Source organism: Cornus florida, unplaced genomic scaffold, assembly GCF_030987335.1.
Source record: "Cornus florida cultivar Cherokee Brave unplaced genomic scaffold, ASM3098733v1 CherokeeBrave_3.0.0_Hap2_Chr09, whole genome shotgun sequence".
NCBI classification, from domain to species: domain Eukaryota; kingdom Viridiplantae; phylum Streptophyta; class Magnoliopsida; order Cornales; family Cornaceae; genus Cornus; species Cornus florida.
In genome coordinates, this window is record NW_026775579.1 from 73,355,462 (window position 1) to 73,375,512 (window position 20,051).

At 41.5% G+C, this 20,051-nt stretch overlaps 2 protein-coding genes across 2 annotated transcripts; one reads left to right on the forward strand and one right to left on the reverse strand.

Annotated features, from left to right (window-relative positions):
* Positions 1-852: 852 nt before the first annotated feature.
* On the reverse strand, positions 853-2,319 carry LOC132272856 (uncharacterized). Its single transcript, XM_059773935.1, has one exon. The coding sequence runs from the start codon at positions 2,317-2,319 to the stop codon at positions 853-855; it is 1,467 nt and encodes a 488-aa protein (XP_059629918.1).
* Positions 2,320-11,135: 8,816 nt separating this feature from the next.
* On the forward strand, positions 11,136-11,912 carry LOC132272857 (uncharacterized). Its single transcript, XM_059773936.1, has one exon. The coding sequence runs from the start codon at positions 11,136-11,138 to the stop codon at positions 11,910-11,912; it is 777 nt and encodes a 258-aa protein (XP_059629919.1).
* The last annotated feature ends 8,139 nt before the right edge of the window (positions 11,913-20,051 follow it).

Sequence of the window (20,051 nt, forward strand, 5' to 3'; positions counted from 1 at the left end):
TCATTGATATGTGGCACCTGCATTTTTCAAACCGAAAGGCATGATAGTGAAGTGGAAATTACCAAGAGGCGTCCGAAAGGCTGTCTTTTCTGCATCACCCTCGGCCATCCAGATCTGATTGTAACTATTAAAACCATCCATGAAAGAGAACATTTCATGGCCTGCAGTGCCATCGACCAGAGTATCAATAATGGGCAAAGGGAAGTCATCCTTTGGGCAAGCCTTGTTGAAATCCCTGAAATCAACGCACACCCTGAGTTGGCCACTCTTCTTCTGCATAGGAACGATGTTGGCTAACCATGTGGGATGGATGATAGGCTTGATGAAGCCGGCTGCTAATAACTTTTGGACCTCGTCATTAATTTGCAACTCAAGCTCTGGCCGGAAGGTTCGCGAGCCTTGTTTAACTGGGCGAACGTTGGGCAAAACGTTGAGATGATGGGAGACCAGTGAAGGGTGAAGCCCTGGCATCTCACTGTATGTCCATGCAAATACATCGCGAAATTCCTGCAAGAGAGAGACAAGGTGAGATCTATCTTGAGAACTGAGTGTACCCGAGAGGAACGTGATGCGAGGCGGCTAATTGGGATGCGCTAAATTAACTTCAACGAGATCTGGCAGTGGTGCTTTCTTGAGAATTCAAGGCTGATATGCTGGGGAGTCAGTAGAGTGAACCTCTGTTGACCCTGGACACCATCATAAACGGTAGATGACACGACAGTTGGGGAGACGAACGTGTTTACATTCATGTGGGGAATCGTCTGTCTGAACAGGAGAGGGTAGGTGAAAAATGCCCTTTTGGGCGTCAGCCCAGGTGGGTAGAGGAGTACTGATAATGGTTGTATCGCAGTTTTACGCGCAGTCATCAAGGTCATTGAAGAATAACGCATCCGTGTAATGAGCCTCAAAGGTGGCAAAAGGGCAATCTGAACAGGGGACAGTGATAACTTTGTTATTCCAGATACCTTTGAAACATTGATGGTAAGTGAAAGGAACAATACCAAAGCGGTGCATCCATGCGCGTCCTAGAAGGATGTGATAAGAAGTGTCACTGTCAATAACGTGGAACTTCGTGGAGGCTTGGAATTTGTTAACAGCTAGATTAACATTAACATAGCCCATCGTGCGACGAAGATTATTGCCAAATCCTGTGACTTCGATTGGCTCTTTGATCAGACGATCCTCAGAGATGACAGCCATGCGAAAGGTGGAGAGGGGCATGACATTGATGGAAGAACCATTGTCAAGAAAAGCGCGCTTGAATTTTACTCCCTTGATAGAAGCCAGCACATACAATGGTCGATTTTGGGCGCCTTGGCTCTGTTTGTCAGCATCAGAAAAGGATAAAGTTTTCTTTAGTGCAGGAGAGTTGGGTTTAACAGAGGCGACCAAAGGACACATATCCACCTCTGAAGAAGGATCTGTCTCATGGCCTGAATTTGTTTCTGCAAGTTCATCATAGCAGGTGATAACAGCCACACGATGATCGGGGTACGGGAACTGACGAACATCCTTTGGAAGGGTGACTTCAAGATCACCAGTTGCCATTCGCCATTGCAAGAGGCGGCGCAAGCCCCAGCAATTAATAGTGGGATAAGTAACACTTTGATGGTAAACACAGAAATCAGCGTTAGCTCGATCTGCCGGGGTGGGCTCGTGACGTGGGGTAGGTAGAACAACGTTGACATCCTTGACCCATTGGGTGAGTGTATTCTTAACTTCCTCAATACGGATGGGGAAAGGTGGTGGTTCCTCGCCTTGTGGCTTGAATTGGGATTTGTTAAACCACTTTCGGGGGCGTTCCTCAATGGTCGCTGCAGGTGCGGGCCTGCGACTGGAAGGTTTTGGAGCTTCAAACTTTGGGGCATCATATTTTAGAGGCTCATACTTAGCGGCAATTGGCTTGAGATCCTTGAGAATCTGGGCTGCAATCTTGAGCTCGCCAAAGCTAGCTATCCTTAGGTTGACAAGGTGGAGCTTGTAAATTTGTAGCATGCCCTGGATGTAAATATCAACCAAGTCCATTTCATTACTGTTTTCAAAGCATTCGCCGGCGCGGTCTCTGAACTGATTGATAAAGGCGAGAATGTCCTCATTGTCCTCTTGAGCCTCCTTTGTGAGAGACAAGGTGGTGACCCGTTCTTCAGCCTGGAAAAACTTGGTGACGAAGCGATCTTTCAGTTGCTCCCAGGTACTGATGGAGTCTGGTTCGAGATTGAAATACCAACAGTAAACTCGATCAGTTAGAGATTTAGAGAACTCGCGTAAATGAACCACATGATTATCACCGAAATGACCCAAAGCCTCAACAAAGCGCATGACATGTTCCCTAGGATCACCGGTTTTGCCATTGAACTAGAGGAATTTGGGGACCAAGTATCCCTGCGGATATGGAGTCTGTGCAATAGCAAGAGGGTAAGGAGGCTTACTGCCAAAGTCTAAGGCACGAGAAGTTGGGGTGCCTTTCTTGAAAAGATCGCGCACTTCAGAAAGTGTGAACACTTCTTTTGAGGCGGAGTAGGAATATGAGGGGAGAGGACGGTGTGCCTTAGGGTTCGCCTGGGCATAAGTGGGTGGGGAACAAAACATGGGCTCTTTGCCTTGAGGCAGGAATACTCGAAGAGCCATAGGGGTTACCTGTAATTCAGGGTTATAAAGCTCTGGAATGGGCTGTGACAGATCTGCACTACGATCTAGACCTTTTGGGGACTTCGTGAGTTGTTGCTCATGTAATAGAGGCAAAGTCACACCAGTTGGGGTACTGGTACCGAACACCATCTGAGTAGCTGAAGGGAGCTCCGTTGGAACTATAATCTGCGTCGCCGAGACCCTCCTGTCAAGAACACGGAGAGCTTCCTCAAACTTCTCCATTCGGGTCATCAGTTAGTGATTTATGTTCTGCATAGCCTCCAAGACAGCATCGGTGCTAGATATGTGTCTGGATTTTGAAGAGTGAGACCTTGTGCTAGTAGCCCTAGTGCTATTGTCTCTGGCGCTGGTGGCTTTGGCACTTGTGGCTCGGTGGCTAGCAGATTTGGTAGTGACAACCTTGACGCCAGTGGCTCCAACTGCGGACACCTCTGCCTGTGCCGAAGGAGAAATCTCATTTGGATTCATCATTTTGCCCGGATAATCCCCAGTGAAGTCGCCAAATGTAGATACCTGGTTCTCGTCGGTTGAATAGTCAATGAAAAGAGGTATGGGAATATATCACAAAGTAATATGAGGAATGCAAAAAGGTAGAAGAAGGAAGAAAAAACCAGTCCAGTTAGAGAATTAGAGCAATAGTAGGGAAGAAGTTGCCATCAGTTCCTGCCTCATTTTTTCGTCATTGCCTTCTTTTTATAGCCTTAGGTCATCCAGGTGGTACATTGTTGGGCCTCCATGTTGGGAATGGGTCAGGGTCATTCCCTTCTTGGGTCATGTTGCCCTAATCCCTACATTTTTGGATCCACTGCCAAATGTACCTTTCCCGGTGAATAATCCAAAAAATGGCAAGCTGTAAAGGCAATTGTACTATTCCAGCTGTCTTTTGCTCTTATCCTTAGACTGGGTCTTGCCTTAGTGGACAAGACATTACTAATTTTCCATCCTCCATTCCAAAATCCCTTCTACGTCCTAATGTTGCTTGAAGAGCCCTACCATAACTCTTCGTTGCTTGGATCGAGGTTCGACGCCCACCGATCGATGGTTCATGGCAGTGTCAGATAGAGGTTCAAGGCCCGTCGATTTACAAATTGTGAGAGTCGGATCGAGGTTCGAGACCCGTCGATCGACAGATTGTGAAGGTCAGATCGAGGTTCAAGGCCCGTCAATCGACATATTGGCGTCAGATCGAGGTTCAAGGCCCGTCGATCGACAGATTATGACGGTCGGATCGAGGTTCAAGGCCCGTCGATCAACAGATCGTCAAGGGTCAGATGGAGGTTCAAGGCCCGTCGATCGACAATTTGTGATGGATCAAGGTTCAAGGCCTGTTGATCGATGATTTGTGATTAATAGATCGAGGTTCAAGGCCCATCGACCGACAGATTGTCAAAAGGTCAGATTAAGGTTCAAGGCCCATCGATCGACAACAACTCAGATCGAGGTTGTGATTTGTGACTATCAGATTCAAGGCCCATCGGCCGAATGTAGACTAAGATTGAGGCCCAATGATCGACTATCACATGCCTTGCTGAGGTGGACTTTGTCAAAGTGTTGATTGTTTGACTTGGCCTTTGGTGACGTGGCTAGACCACATCCACAACAAGTTTCACAACTTCTTCAAAATTCATGATTCTTGAACGGTCTTTTCTCAAAATCTCATTCTACGCACACCATTAAATATATATATATATATATATATATATATATATATATATATATATATATATAGTACTATATTATGTATATATCATTAGAGAATCGGTTTAAGACACTGTCATTGCCATGATAAGATCATGAATGCACAATCCGTTTCCTGTATTTCGATTACTTCTTGGTGATGATACAAAACGTACTTAAAGCAATCCCTTTTAGCAATTTGGTTACGAAATTTGTGATGGGTAGTTTGGGGCTCCATAAATACTATATATTAAGATCAATCAATTTTTTTGGAGGGTAGTTTAGTATTTTTAACACTTATTATGTTGTCTTAGTGTGAGAATATATATTCATTCTGAAATCTTTGTATTCGCTGCTGTTTTTTATTATCATAATAAAATTCCTACAACCTTCGTAGTCCTGATTTTTGGGTGAACCAAGTAAAATTAATATGTTGTTGTTGTGTGTGTTTGATCTATTTTTCATGTTTTTGGTTTAATTTCACAACAATTAATTTGTCGGTTGCTGTAAAAGGAAATGGAGCTAATTAATGTAGGTCCATCCAATATTCATATTTCCATATATATACTCCCTTTATCTCAAAATAGTTATCTACTTCGTGAACTGTGGCTCAAAGTGAGTATTTTGAGAAAGAGGGAATATTATAATAAGTGAAATTCAAATTATTTTTTGTTTTATTTGTTATGTAAAAATTAATGTTTGGTAGAAATAATTTTTTTTTGGTTTGGTAGAGAGTAGATAAGGAGAGAAAAGAAAAGAGAATTGATGAGTCATTCTTTCTTCTTTTCACAAATTTCCATCCCTCCAAATTTGGAAGGAATGTAAAGAAAAAAATGCAAAGCTTTTATTAAAAAATTTAAATTATAAGACTTTCTTTATAATTAACATTATCTCACCTTCTGTCTTTACCAACAAAATAAGTCTTTAATGTACCCGGGGGTCGTTGGGTGGATTCAATTTTCTTCCTTCCTCATATGGTCAAATAAAAATGTCAACCTAAAAACTTCATCCGATAACTCTTCCCATGTCTATCTAATAACACATTTTAACTAAAAGGTGAGTTAAAGTGGGGCGGAGTGATCGAGCACTAATAACCAAGGAAGTCGATCAAGAGTTTGTGTGCAAGATCTGATGTTAGAAATTTTCTACTATTGTAATATCTCTTCATTGATATAGTGAATCTTTTCTCAGTTCTCATCTAGTTTTGTGTGAATCACATAAATCTAGTGTTTGTTGTGTGATTGCTTTATTCCTTATTCGTTGTTACATTTTCATTTTAGTTCTTTGTCCTGGGTGGTATCAATGAACTCATCTCTCCAAAAGTGAGGTTGAAGAAAAAGAAGAAAACAACATTTCTTCCGTGAATGTCTCAATCAACATTATGTAAATTAAGCTCCATTTTGTTATGTAAAACATTTTACATCAGATTTTAAATTTTGCATGTTGTATACTTTTATTTTTCACCAAAATTTTGTAGAATATAATCTTGCAAGTGATCAAGCACCTAAAACTATTGCAACCCTTCCCACAAAATGCACTAGAATGTATTAGGCCAAAGGGTTATATATATTTCCTTAACATCTTGAAAGGTAGTTCAAATTTTTTTTTTCTTTGTTTATTTTTATTTTTATTTTTATTTTTTTTTTTTTTTTTTAAATCAGTAGTTCAAAGTTGACACTTAAGAAAATATTGAACAAACTATAATAATAATAATAGTGTTGGGCACAACGGAAGCTTTGACACCAGCTTGTTGGGCACAACAGAAGTTTTGATACTAATTTGTTGGGCAGCAGCGACCCAAACAAATATACATATAATGATGGCAAATCCTAATAACAGAAAGATATGAATGAAGATGAAAAGAAATACACCATAAGACAAGATTTATATGTAGTTTACTGTCACAAATAGGGTTACGTCCATAAGCGATGATGATCTGTATCACTATATAGAAGAAGATTACAAATTGAAGAACGTTTTGGTTCTTCCAGGCAATAATTCCTCTTCTCACAGTCAAACGTCACCCGCCAAATGAAGAAAAGCTCACCGAACGCTCTCAAGAAAAAACCCCCAATAATTAAATGGTTTACATAAAAAAGAAAACCCACTCAAAGACAAATTTCAAATATCTCTCTTGAAGATTGTACACACAAAATGATTTCTTCACACAAAAATCCAAAACAACTTATTATGGTTCTACCCTCTCTTGATCAGAATATCTCTCTAGGATCTCTAAAGGATCTCAGTGGGATCACCGTATGATCTCCCCATAGGATCACACCGGGATCTACCTCAGCATGCATGTTATGTCTAATTTATAGGCGAAAGTAGCCGCCTTTGGATACCTTACTTGTCGCTGGCACAAAGCAATTCATTCATTATGAATTACTTTCCTTAAAGTTTGCGTATTGCCTCATCAAACCCTTCCCATGCGCCTTAAGCCATTCACACAGCCATACAATTGACCACCACAATTATATCATTCGACCAATGAAATTCTACAAAAATTCCAACAAATAATAATAATAATAATCGAAAGATTCCATCTTCCCTCTCTTAATGTCATATTCTCATGTCCTTCATCTCTCCCATCCAACCTCCATTGATCTCTTTCTTTCTCTTTGTTCTTCCTTAGCACGACTATTCTTTTTTCTCTCCACCCCTTCATATATATCACCACTTCTTGTTCAATTCTTCGCCACAATATAGTAGTAATTAAATTAGGGAGTATTGAATTTCTTTTTCATGAACCATAGGATTAATTTTGTCATTTCACAATGGTAGGTTGCAATAATTAATTAATTAAGTAAATTTATTTGGTGTTAGGGTGATATTTTTTGGTCCATTAGGCTTACTTATAAGTTCTAACATCAGGCTAACATCAGGGGAGTCTAGAGTTCTTTATCTCCTTCAGTACTTGACCTATATCATAGGTGACCATGAAAGGAACAAAAACAACTCAATTCAAACAGAAATTAAGAAAGCCTCAGTTAGTTAGTTGTACACATGAACTTGTGTCCACAAATTTACCTAAAAAAAAACCGAAAGGAAAAAAAAAAAAAAAAAAAGGTTGTGTCCACAAGTTTAGTGGCTGTTAAACACTTTGGAAGGAATCACCAGGATTGTGCTGCGCCCCAAACTTTCTCGATCTCTATCATATGTTAGGAGTTATAAACGCTGAGGGTATCTATATGTGGCCAAACCTTTGCTAAGTCACCCCATGCAAACTTAGGTGCAATTTTTAGTAGTATCTATCTCTATATATTTATTGAGATATATATATCTATATATCTATCTTACGTTTGAGGGCAATGTAACCTTCAATACCTTCAATGCTAACCCTCAATAAAACTCTAAATGATGAATAATACTCTACACGATTGTGAGTGGTCCTTGAATTGTGTAATCTATACATGCTCATGACAAATGGTATATCAGTAAATAAACAATATCAATCCAACCCTAGCACCCAACTAATATGATGCAATTGTTTTTCAGAATTTTTTTTTTCCCCGTATTATCTTAACAATTCGAAAAATGATAGTACATGCTAATGGATTTTTGTTACTGGTTAATGTAACAATTATTGATATAAATATCAATATATCAAAAGAAGAGAGATTTTTATCTTTCTCTGACCAAGAGTCTTTGTTAGACATAATTTATTGAAGTACGTCATGTAAAAAAATCGATCATTATTTATGGTACTAGTCGAATGATATATTAACCCCGAATATGTATAAAAATGTCACTTGTTAAAGTTTGAGACTACAAATTTGAGTAGCATAACTACTGTTTAAGGGTCAATATTAAGCTTTCTTGCACCGAGAGTATTATGTCATCAATAACATCTTATTATATAAGTAAATATGATCAAATCTAGTAGGTTAATTAATGAGGAATATTGGCATATTAATTTTTTTCTAAAATTCTTTTCACATAAATCATAATTTGCTGTATTAACTGATACATAATCATTTTTCAAGGGTTCTATACAATTACATATCTTCATGAACCGACCGATTTGACCTATTTATATCAATATTCATTTAAATTCGTTACACCGCGTGAATCATATCACATACAGTCGATACCCCAACTGCAATGCAAAATATAAAATAAACACATTCATACCCTAGAGAAAATCTTCCCTGGACTCACAATACCATTTCATTAATATTATCAACTTATTATATCTTTCCATAAAAATAAGAATACATTTATCATTTACCAAAAAATATAATAATAATAATACATTTATCACCATATATTAATTGGTGTTTAATCCATGAATGATACCATTTCTTAAATACTCGCATTAAAGTTTTTTTTGTCTGTAGTCACGGATAAAAGTGCATCGTAAGGACTAAGGAGACTGTGGTCTATATCATGTCAAGTCTTTTCATGCAATTGACTCCCAATTATTTCAAGGGTTTGCTAATTTTTTTTTTTTTTTTTTCTTTTTCTTTGGACTGATTTACTTGTATAATTTTTGTTAATTAAATTAACTTAATTTTTTAAAATGAGTTAACAGTGTGATTGGAAACACTGAATTGATGATTTGAATTTTAAATAGACAGAAATTTAGTTAGAATTTTTAATTAAATTTGTTCCAATTATAAATTTAAAATACCTATTAGATAGTCCTAAACACATTCATTCAAAACTGCTTATATATCCATGAGACATGTTAGGATGGTGAGGATACCAAAGACGGCATGGCCCGGACCTAACCCACATGATGAAGAATGGGCCAGGTAAATGACCTGGGCCCAAATCAAGCTGTCATGAGACAAGCTCAATGCTGAAGAGTGAAGTTGAAGGCCTGAAAGACGAATGGATCGATGAATACAAAAGCCTCGATGATGGGCCTAATGGAGGGAGTTAGTTAGGGATCTTCTAGAATATTGTAAACAATCTATAAATAGGTGAAAAATGAAGGAGATGGAAATGGAAATTTTTTGAAGTGTAATGAAACTCTGTCAATTTAGAGAGAAAAATTTTTTTGCATCTTCAATGGCGCCGTCTGTGGGAACCGATGAGAATTCATTGATGATTCACTCAGATTGATTTGATCTAGTGGTATAGTGCTTGAAGATGAAGCTTGATCGTTGAAGGCGGAATTAAGATCGGTGAAATTATGACCGGAGAAATTGGCGTTCGATCTATGCTGTTCTAATTTGTGTTTGTTTTGGAGAGCTGTGCGGTCGAGAGTCGCTGAAATTGCTGAATTTGGCAAGTTTGTTGACGGAACAATTCAGATCTGGTTAATCACGATTAAAATTCAGCTGCACTAGAATCCAGATCTAGAGCGTCAGCATTGGCAAAACTTAGATCTGATTAGAAATTCGCGGTTGATGACTTTGCTACGATCTGGAATGATGATCAGAGAAGCGAGTTTGAATCCAGTGGAGAATAACTAGCAGATGAAGCTTGATGAACTGATGAACATGATTGAGGCACTGAGAAAAGAAAATGCAGAATTGAGAGCTAGAATGGAACGCCGAGAGGTTTCAGTTGCGCCGCGACTGCCTCCGATAGGTGAAAGAGGCGTGCGACCTGATGACACACATCAAGGTGAGCAAGAAGGAGATAACCACGTCAATCTCCACCATGAGGAGGTTAGGATGGAGAATTTACCGCCAAACGCTCGTCGAGTTGAGGATCGGGAAGGATCTGTACATCTTGATCCTCATCGTGAGCATATCAGGCAGGACGAAAGTGCAACTTTCAATTCGCAGCAGGAAAGGCACAACCGCAAACAGGATATGGAGTTTGATTGTCACAAGATTAACTCGCCGTGGCAGAAAGAGTTTACTGAGGAAAGGTCGTTCGATCGACCTTATTGGCCTTCAATGGCCACATATGATTATAGGAGTTTGGAAAGAAGATCTACAGATCAAAGAGTTGTCACAAGGTTTGAAAGAGAGAATGAGGCCCTCCGTTCGGCAGCACGGATGGTTGATTCGCCGTTTACTGATGAGATCCTAAATACTCCAAGCCCGATGAAGTTCTCCATGCCTGTTTTCATTCTGTTTGATGGAATGACCGATCCGATTGATCATGTATATTACATTCAGTTGAAGATGGCACTAAACACAAAGAATGATCATTTGATGTGCAATTGTTTTCTTACAAGCTTAGCTAGACCGGCGCTCAACTGGTTTAAGAACCTGCCGAGGGGCTCAGTGGACAGCTTCCGTAGCTTATGTGATCGGTTCATAAGCCAATATTATGGGAATAAGCGCCCGGCAAAAGATATCTCTAGCTTGTTCACCATGAAACAGCATGACGATGAGCATCTCCAAGCTTTTCTTACCATGTTTAACCTAACCAAGAGCATGGTGATAGAGTGTCATCCTTCCACAGCAATTCAGGCGTTCAAGTTAGCTATGACCCGAGGGACACCGTTCTATACCAGTCTGGTGGTGAACACGCCGAAGACAATGGACGAGCTGAATGAGAGAGCTGATGGTTTCGTACGCCTGGAAGAAGAAGAAACAGTTAATGCTAAAAAAACATCTATCATCTCCACGGAAGAGAAGTCCAAAGCAAAGATACGGTAGAAGCAAGTTCCTACGCAGCGTCAGACCTCCTGGAAGGCAGAGAAGAGACCTAGGGAGGATGACTTGATTACTCCACTCAAAGTTACACTGGCAAGGCTATACCAAGAGAACAAAGATAAGTTTCGCCCTCCCTTGCCAATTAGACAACCTCTTGAGCAGAGGGATCAATCTAAACATTGTGCTTTTCATAGTGATTTTGGTCATCAGACTAATGAATGCAGGAACTTAAGGAGATAAGTGGAGATGCTGATCGCTAGGGGAGAGTTTGCAGGGTATGTTCAAGGACCAGCCCAAGAGCATAATCGACCAATTGAGCAAGTCAAAAAAAATCAAAACCCGAATCACTATAACACTCAGCCCGTTCGGATTATAAATGCCATTCATGGTCGACCTGAACGAGCCGAAGAGTCCGAAGAATTAACCCGAACGCGTATTCGACAAGCACAAATGAAGAGACGAATAGGTAGTGTCAACACTCTGTACCAACAAAGCTCAACAACGCCGATAAGGTTTGATAAGACAGACCTGTTGCGAGTTCAGATTCCTCATGAGGACCCTTTGGTTGTCAGTTTGACAGTGGCTGAGTGTTTAGTACGAAGAGTGCTAATTGATCCGGGGAGTAGTGCAAATATCATGCCAAGGGTCACTTTTGATTGCCTAGAAATCAATCCAAAGGAGTTGAAGTCTACTGAAAATCCACTGTTGGGGTTTGATGGCAAACGGGTAGAACCTATTGGCATAGTGGAGTTGATGGTCCGTGCAGTTAAAAAGAACCTTGTCGAAAGTTTCGTGGTTGTGGAAATCCATCCCTCCTACAATCTGCTGATGGGGAGGAGGTGGATCCATAGGGTACAAGGAGTCCCGTCGACCCTACATCAGGTGATGAGATGCATAAGTCCAGACGGTAGCAAGGTGATAGATATCCATAGAGATCAGGTCGCAGCAAAGGAGTATTACTTGGTGACTTTGAAAGCTACAAGGAAGGGAAAAGCTCCTGCCCGATCTGCTGATGAGCAATAACAATTACAGAAGCCTCCCCTCAGCATGAACGGAGAGGAGGAGCTTCCAGTGCTCACCGAGGAACCACTGGTTGAAGTTCAAATTGATCATTTTAGCCCAGATTGGACCACGAAGGTAGGTTCCGGGCTTGCCGAGGAAGAAAAACGTCAATTGGTTGATTTCCTCTCCCAGAACGCCGATGTATTCGCTTGGAGCCATCTCGACATGCCAGGGATTGACCCATCAGTCTCTTGCCATTCTCTTAATGTAGATCCGAACGTCAAGCCAGTAAGGCAGAAGCGGAGAAGGTTTGCCCTGGAGCGCAACCAGATCATTGCAGATGAAGTTAATCGATTGCTGGAGGCTGGGTTTATTAGAGAAGTACAGTACCCGGACTGGTTGTTGAATGTGGTTGTAGTGCAAAAGAAGAATGAAAAATGGAAAGTTTGCATTGATTTCACTAATCTGAACAAAGCCTGCCCGAATGATAGTTTTCCACTTCCAAAGATTGATCAAATGGTGGATGCAACACCCGGGTATGAGCGACTGACCTTTTTGGATGCATATTCAGGCTACAATCAAATCCCAATGGACCCAGGCGATGAGGAAAAGACCCATTTTGTCACCGAACGAGGGATTTATTGTTACAAGGTTATGCCGTTCGGACTGAAGAATGCCGGAGCCACGTATCAAAGGGTGGTTAGCAAGATTTTTAAGGATCAAATGGGCAGGACAGTAGAGGCTTACATCGACGACATGGTGGTCAAAAGCAGATAAAAGGACCATCACTTAAAACATTTACATGAGGTGTTCGGCGTGCTAAAAAAATATGGGATGAAGCTGAATCCAACTAAATACTCGTTTGGCGTGGGATCCAGGCAATTCCTTGGCCACGTGGTCAACAAGAAAGGAATTGAGGTTAGTCCAGCCCAAGTGGAAACTTTGCTAAAAAATGCTGAACCAAGTACTATCAAAAAGATCCAAGCTCTAACCGAATGCATTGCGGCACTGAGTCGATTCATTTCTAAGTTATCCGACCGATGCAAACCATTCTTCGATACAATTAGGGGTTATGGAAAACAGTCCTGGGGGGATGAGCAAAGGCAAGCGCTGATCAAGCTGAAAGAATATATGTGGAACCCACCAGTCCTGAACGCCCCAGTGCCAAGCGAAAAGCTTTTCCTGTACCTTGGAGTTTCTAACATTGCGACCAGTGGTGTGCTGATACGATGTGCCGAGGGTAAGCAATTCTTGATTTTCTATGTAAGCAAAACGTTGATCGAGCCAGAGAGAAGGTATTCGAAGGCCGAATGAGTAATCCTATCTTTGGTAAACGTAAAAAGGAAGCTCAGGCATTACTTTGAGTCTCATCCTATAGTCGTCCTGACCACATTTCCTATAAGGGTGATCCTGCATAAGCCCGATTTGTCCGGACGAATGACGAAGTGGGCAATAGAGCTTAGGTCTTTTGACATAGCTTATGAACCCCGAACGGCTATTAAAGGGCAAGCTGTGGCTGATTTCTTACTAGAATATGAAGTAGATGAGCCGGATGAATACCTTGAAGCATTTTTATGGAAGCTCTTCGTTGATGGCTCTTCAAATCAGATGGAGGCAGGAATCGGGATCAAGTTACAAACACCAGAAGGCACTACGCTGAGCTAAACGATTAGGCTTGAGTTCAAAGCAACCAACAATGAAGCAGAGTATGAAGCGCTGCTGGCTGGCTTAAGGTTAGCTAAGGAGCTAAAGGTCAAAAGTTTAGTTGCCTTCAGTGATTCGCACTTAATAATTTGGCAAGTGACTGGAGAGTATGGAATAAAAGATGAGACAATGGAGGCATACCGTTCTGCCGTTATATAAGAGGTTAGAAGCTTCGATCAGATCAGGTTCATTCAGTTGCCGAGGAAGCATAATGAAGATACCGATCGGTTGGCTTGTAGTGCGTCAAGTTCAGGTGAAATACTAGCAAGGGTAATTCCAATCGGGGTACTACGCCAGCCATCTATCCTTAATGAACCGTCCAATTCGGATCCCTGACAGGTGAATGTTATACTATATGAACCGAGCTAGATAGATCCAATTATTACATATATATGGGACGGTGTTTTGCCCGAACAGAGGGATGAAGCAAGAAGGATCAGATCGAATGCCGCAAAATATGCCATAATGCACAACCAACTTTACAGGAGGTCTTATTTAGGACCATGCTTAAAATGTGTAACCCTTGCAGAGGTTCAGTAGATACTGCGGACTATTAATGAAGGGGTTTGTGGCAATCATTCAGGAGGAAGGTCTCTAGCACACAAGGCGATGACACAGGGTTATTTTTTTGCCAAACATGGTACGAGATGCAGAAGAAATTTCACGAAGGTGCGATAAGTGTCAAAGGTTCAGACCACTGATCTACCAACCACCAGAAGATTTGCACGTAATGGCCAAACCATGGCCTTTCGCGCAATGAGAGATTGATGTGGTTGGCCCATTACCGACCCCCATATTGCAAAACAAGTACATTCTGCTTGCAACAGACTACTTTACAAAATGGGTGGAGGCAGAACCGTACCCCAGTGTGACTCAGACCCATGTGAGACGCTTCATTTGGAATAATATCATTTGTCGATTTGGTGTGCTGAGGGCGATCGTCATGGATAATGGGATTAACCTTGATAGCAAGCAGGTGAGGGAGTTGCTGAATGAATATGGAATTAATCAAAAATTAGCAGCGGTCAGCCACCCACAGGCGAATGGTCAGGCTGAAATCACAAACAGAACGATCTTTGTTTGTATAAAGAAGAAGCTTGAAGAAGAGAAAGGGAAGTGGTTGGATGAACTCCCGAATGTCCTGTGGGTGTATAGAACCACTCCAAGACGACCGACCGGAGAAAGCCCATGAAGTATGGTACTGAAGCAGTAATACCGGTAGAACAACAAGTTCCTACCATTAGGAGTTTAGCGTGGAATTAGGAACAGAATGATCATATGCTGAAATTTAATCTCAACTTACTTGAAGAGAAGAGGAATTCTGTAGCAATAAGGCTCACATCATATCAACAAACGCTCATGAACAGTTACAATAGAAATGTGAGGCATAGGGGTTTTTCACCTGGTGATTTGGTTCTGAAAAGAAAAGTCGGTATTATTAAGAAAATGGTGTCACCATGGGAAGGTCCATATAGAGTTGTAGAGGTTATCGAAAAGCGGGCATATGTCTTAGAGACTATGGCTGGAAGGCTAGTAAACAAGCCTTGGAATGCCACTTCTTTAAAAAGGTATTATCAATAAAAATTGAGTTTTAGTTTAACCAATGTTTACCTTCAATTGTATACTTGCAAGAGAGCAAAAACTTTGAAAGATTTAAAAAAAAAAAATAAATAAATAAATAAAATGTATCGTCTTCTTCTAAACAAGGTGACTGAGTATGAGCAAAGCCAAGTGGCAAGTGGCATTCTAGTCGAGCGCTAGGCACTTAAGCAAAGTAAGTGGCAACTGGCACCACGAGCCGAACGCCAAACACTTGCTAAAAAATAATGAAAAAGCCAAGTGGCAAGTGGCATTCTAGCTGAGCGCCAGACACTTAAGCAAAGTAAGTGGCAACTGGCACCACGAGCTGAACGCCAAACACTTGCTAAAAAATAATGAAAAAGTCAAGTGGCAAGTGTGATGACCTTGTGGGCGGGTGCGAGAGACACTGTCAGGCTACCACACTGACGAGCTACGGGTGCACAGTCCCACATCGCCTGGGTAGAGGAAATGTGAAGTGCTTATATGTAAGTGTGTCACCTCCAATTGGTATGAGGCCTTTTGGGGTGAAGCCCAAGAACAAAACCATGCGGGCTCAGGCCCAAAGCGGACAATATCATACCATGTGGTGGAGTGGGTCGTTACAAATGGTATCAGAGCCTGACTTAGCCGAAAGTGTGCTGACGGGGACGTCGGGCCTCCAAGGGGGGTGGATTGTGATGACCTTATGGGCGGGTGTGTCGTGGGCGGGTGCGAGAGACACTGTCAAGCTACCACACTGGTAAGCTACGGGTGCACAGTCCCACATCGCCTGGGTAGAGGAAAGGTGAAGTACTTATATGTAAGTGTGTCACCTCCAATTGGTATGAGGCCTTTTGGGGTGAAGTCCAAGAATAAAACCGTGCGGGCTCAAGCCCAAAGCGGACAATATCATACTATGTAGTGGAGTGGGTCGTTACAGCAAGTGACATTCTAGTCGAGCGCCCGGCACTTAAACAAAGTAAGTGGCAACTGGCACCACGAGCCAAACGCCAAACACTTGATAAATAATAATAATAATAAAAATAAAAAAAAGCCAAGTGGCAAGTAGAATTCTTGCCGAACGCCAGACACTTAATAAAAGTAATGAAAAAGACAAGTGGTTGATGTTATGAGCCGAAGGCTACACACTTGTGTTAAACAAAAATTATTATTAAGTACTACCACCAAGTGATGCAGAGATTCTGATCAGATGTAGTCAAAAAGTATCCTTTCATTCATTATAAGCTGAAAGATTACAAAAATATACATAAGACGGGTACAATCAAGTTGTATCTGACTCCTCATTCACCTGCTCACCCTCGGCAGCCTCCCTAGGATGGTTAGTATTCCCCTCCCCATCATTGGTAATGGCATCCCTGTGAGGGGGGGAGTCAAGTTGAATCACCACTTCAGTCTGCTAAGTTCCACCTTCAATGGTAGTCACAAGGGGAACCACGGTAAAGAGAAGAGGTATGTCTAAAGGCTGAGCGGGAGGAGAAACAGGGATAACTCCAGATGAGGTAATCCCATCATATTCTTCAAAAATGTGTTCGGCAGGAGTGAGGTTAGGATCAACGTAGACTCTTGGAGGATCAATTCCCAGCTCCTTGTCAACATCATCCGGGCCTGTGCCTGAGATTGTCTGACCCTCAGCTGGAAGGCGATCGTTGAAACCTTCTCGGTATCCTTCGGCATACCTAAGGGCCCAGCGTGGGAACAACGGTTGTGCAGAGCCATCATCCCTCCATTGACTCTACCGATGACATCTAGCAAGGCATTATGCTCATCTAGAGCCCTCTTTTCAAAGGCCATACGCTCTGCTTGTTCATTATGAAGCAGGCGCTGAAGATTGTCTCTTTCGACCTTGAGCTCTTCGCGCTCGGTCTGCCAGACGCTCTTTTCGATCAGAATGGCGTCCTTTTCGTCTTGAAGGGAGTCTGTTTCCTTCTTCAGACCATCCCTTTCCTTCTCAACCTTGTCCAGCTGCACCATGAGTTTAACATTTTTGGTGCTGATGATCTTGTTCTCTTTGTGACCCACCTCAACGTCTTTGGCGAACTTTCGTACCTTAGCATTGGCAGCCTCGACATGTTTTTGCATGACCATCATGCCAAAGAGAGTCTATAAAATAATACATGAGTACTAATTAAGCCGAACGCATGTCTGGAGGAACTATAATGTAAAGACATTTCAAATGTAACAAAGAGAAGGGAAGGAAATTACCTCCATAGCCACAAGGGGAAAACGGCTGAAGACCTCCTTCTGAGACAGAGATTTGACAACCTCAATGTCTTTGGGAGACCACATGTTCTTGTAGTAAGCCATGGCTGTTGGACCTTCCCTGAACATGGTCTCGCTCTACTTCACTACCGATCCGTCAGCTCGGACTAATCTGGGGGTCCATGGGGCCTCTCCAGAGGAGGAACCAGCGGCATTGCCAGACCCGGAAGGAACAGTTAGCCTAACCTGAGGGGGGATAGGCAAACCTAGCCAGGAGGTACGAATCCTCTTTGTCAGGGGAACGTCATCAGGGCTGCCTTTACTTTCAGACTGAGGCTTTTTTCCTCGTTCTTTATCCTGAACGGATGCAATGGGGGCAATGGTACTCCGAGTTTAAGGGACGGAGTTCTGGTTGATAGGTAGAGCGGTGACGATCGGGCTAACAGTCACCACGTTCGGGGTAGTGCTGGATGTGGTGGCAGATGAAGATGCCAAAGCTGGAGAAAAAGAAGCCGCAGAAGCAGCATTGACCTTGGGAGGATCCTTCCTCCTGCTGAAGGATGGATCCGAAGCTGGCTCATTGTGGTGCCGAGGAGAGATATATCACTTAAATTCTCGGATGTGAGGAGTTCCGAACAGGAAGGGATGTCGTTCAGAACGTACTCCTTCAGGTAATTGGTTCTATCCCTACAAATGTTATAACTAAGTTCATTATCCTGCGGGGTACCCAAAGAATTACAAAGAAACGAACAGAATCGAGGAATGCAAATTTCACAAAGGGCAGTCTGCCTTATGGGTTTTGAATTTCTTATACAAAGATACAGAGCATTCGCCGAAGGCTGTAAGGATAGGATAGTCCTTGGCAGCCGAAGCAAACCAAGCACCCCGAACGCCAACAATACCCTTTTTCCATCCTTTTTCAGAATTAAGCTTGTTTGTATAGATGAATTTTTTTTCAAGAGGGTAAAGATGGTAATAAGCATCTTCTAGCCTGATTTTGATGACCTTGTAACAAAGGAGAAAATCAACCAAGTCAAGATCTAGGCCTCTGTCACGATTCAGAAGTAATAGAACGGATAAAACCCTAAGAAAATTGGGGTTAACTTGAAGAGGAGAAAGTTTCAACCTATTGAACACATAACAGAAGAAAGGGTGAAGAGGGAATCTAATAATGTTGAGGTGATGAAGGGAAAACAAGACTTCGCCAGGAAGAAGACGGGCACCAGTTCTGACATTAACGTCTTTAGGACATTCTCTAAGGTGAATATCGGGAGGGAGATGGAGCTTCATACGCAGAATATCCAAATCTATAGGCATAATGCTGACGATTATAATCCTTGGGGAAAATGTGCAAATACTTTAAGAAGAAGAAACAGAACTAACCTTGAGAAGATGAAGATCAGCGAGAGATGTTGCAAAAGGATTGAGAGAAAAGAACCTTTCACTGGATTTGCCGGAAAGTATTTGGATTGACTGGAAAAATCTGAATTGTCTTGAGAGAACAAACTAAAATCGATTGACAGTGATTTGTGGGGGGTACGACAAAGGAAGATGTGGATATGAGGAGTGGTTTATAAAGGGGAAGTGGTCCCGTTAATCGAGACGTCAGGGAGTTAAGACGATTCAAATTTCAAAGGCATTAATTCCGAGGCCGACCGCTCGATGCCCCACGTGATCGTCTCGAGCCGTCGAATCATCATTAGCCACCAAGTCATCATTAGGTCTATTGATAATTACACCCTAATTAATAAGGGAGTGATTATCGGGGCAGATGAGGATACCAAAGACGGCATGGGTCGGATCTAACCCACATGATGAAGAATGGGCCAGGTAAATGACTTGGGCCCAAATCAAGCTGTCGTGAGACAAGTCCAATGCCGAAGAGTGAAGCTGAAAGCCTGAAAGACTAATGGATTGATGGATACAAAAGCCTCGATGATGGGTCTAATGGAGGGAGGGAGTTAGGGATCTTCTAGAACATTGTAAATAATCTATAAATAGGTGAAAAATGAAGGAGATGGAAATGGAAAATTTTTGAAGTGTAATGAAACTCTGTCAATTTAAAGAGAGAAAATTTCTTGCATCTTCAGATGGGATGGCTTATTCATTTATCAATTGAATGTATGCATTATTGGTATAAAAAATTTGCTTTCACTAATAATTGTATTTAAAAAATTTGCTTTCACTAATAATTGTATTTATGAAGTGAAGAACAAGAAGGGAAAGCAAAATTCTTCACTGTGAAGTGTTGGATGAGATGGCAGTGAAGAATTTTGCAAATATAGTGAAGAGAGCAATGATAGAATAATTGACACATACCATTAGTTGGTGTATCGGTGAGGCGTAAACGTTATTGCGATAATTGTGATGGGACTCACAATTCTGCAAGTCAAGTATGAAATTATTCGAGAAAATATTTCACAACGAAATTCTTCATGGTGAAAAATATATTTCATAGCACTGATATCAAAACGAAAATGAGAAAGCAACATCACCAAATTGGTTGATTAATTAAAACATTGATGGTAAGTAATTTGTTGATGGGACCAACTTAATTGTGACATTTTCCGGCCCCAATTTACTTTAAATGAAAAATAATTCGAGAGTGGTTTTTTTTTTGGGATAAGTAAAAAATGTTTCTGAGAGTTTTGGGTATGGGACCTTAAATAATCAATC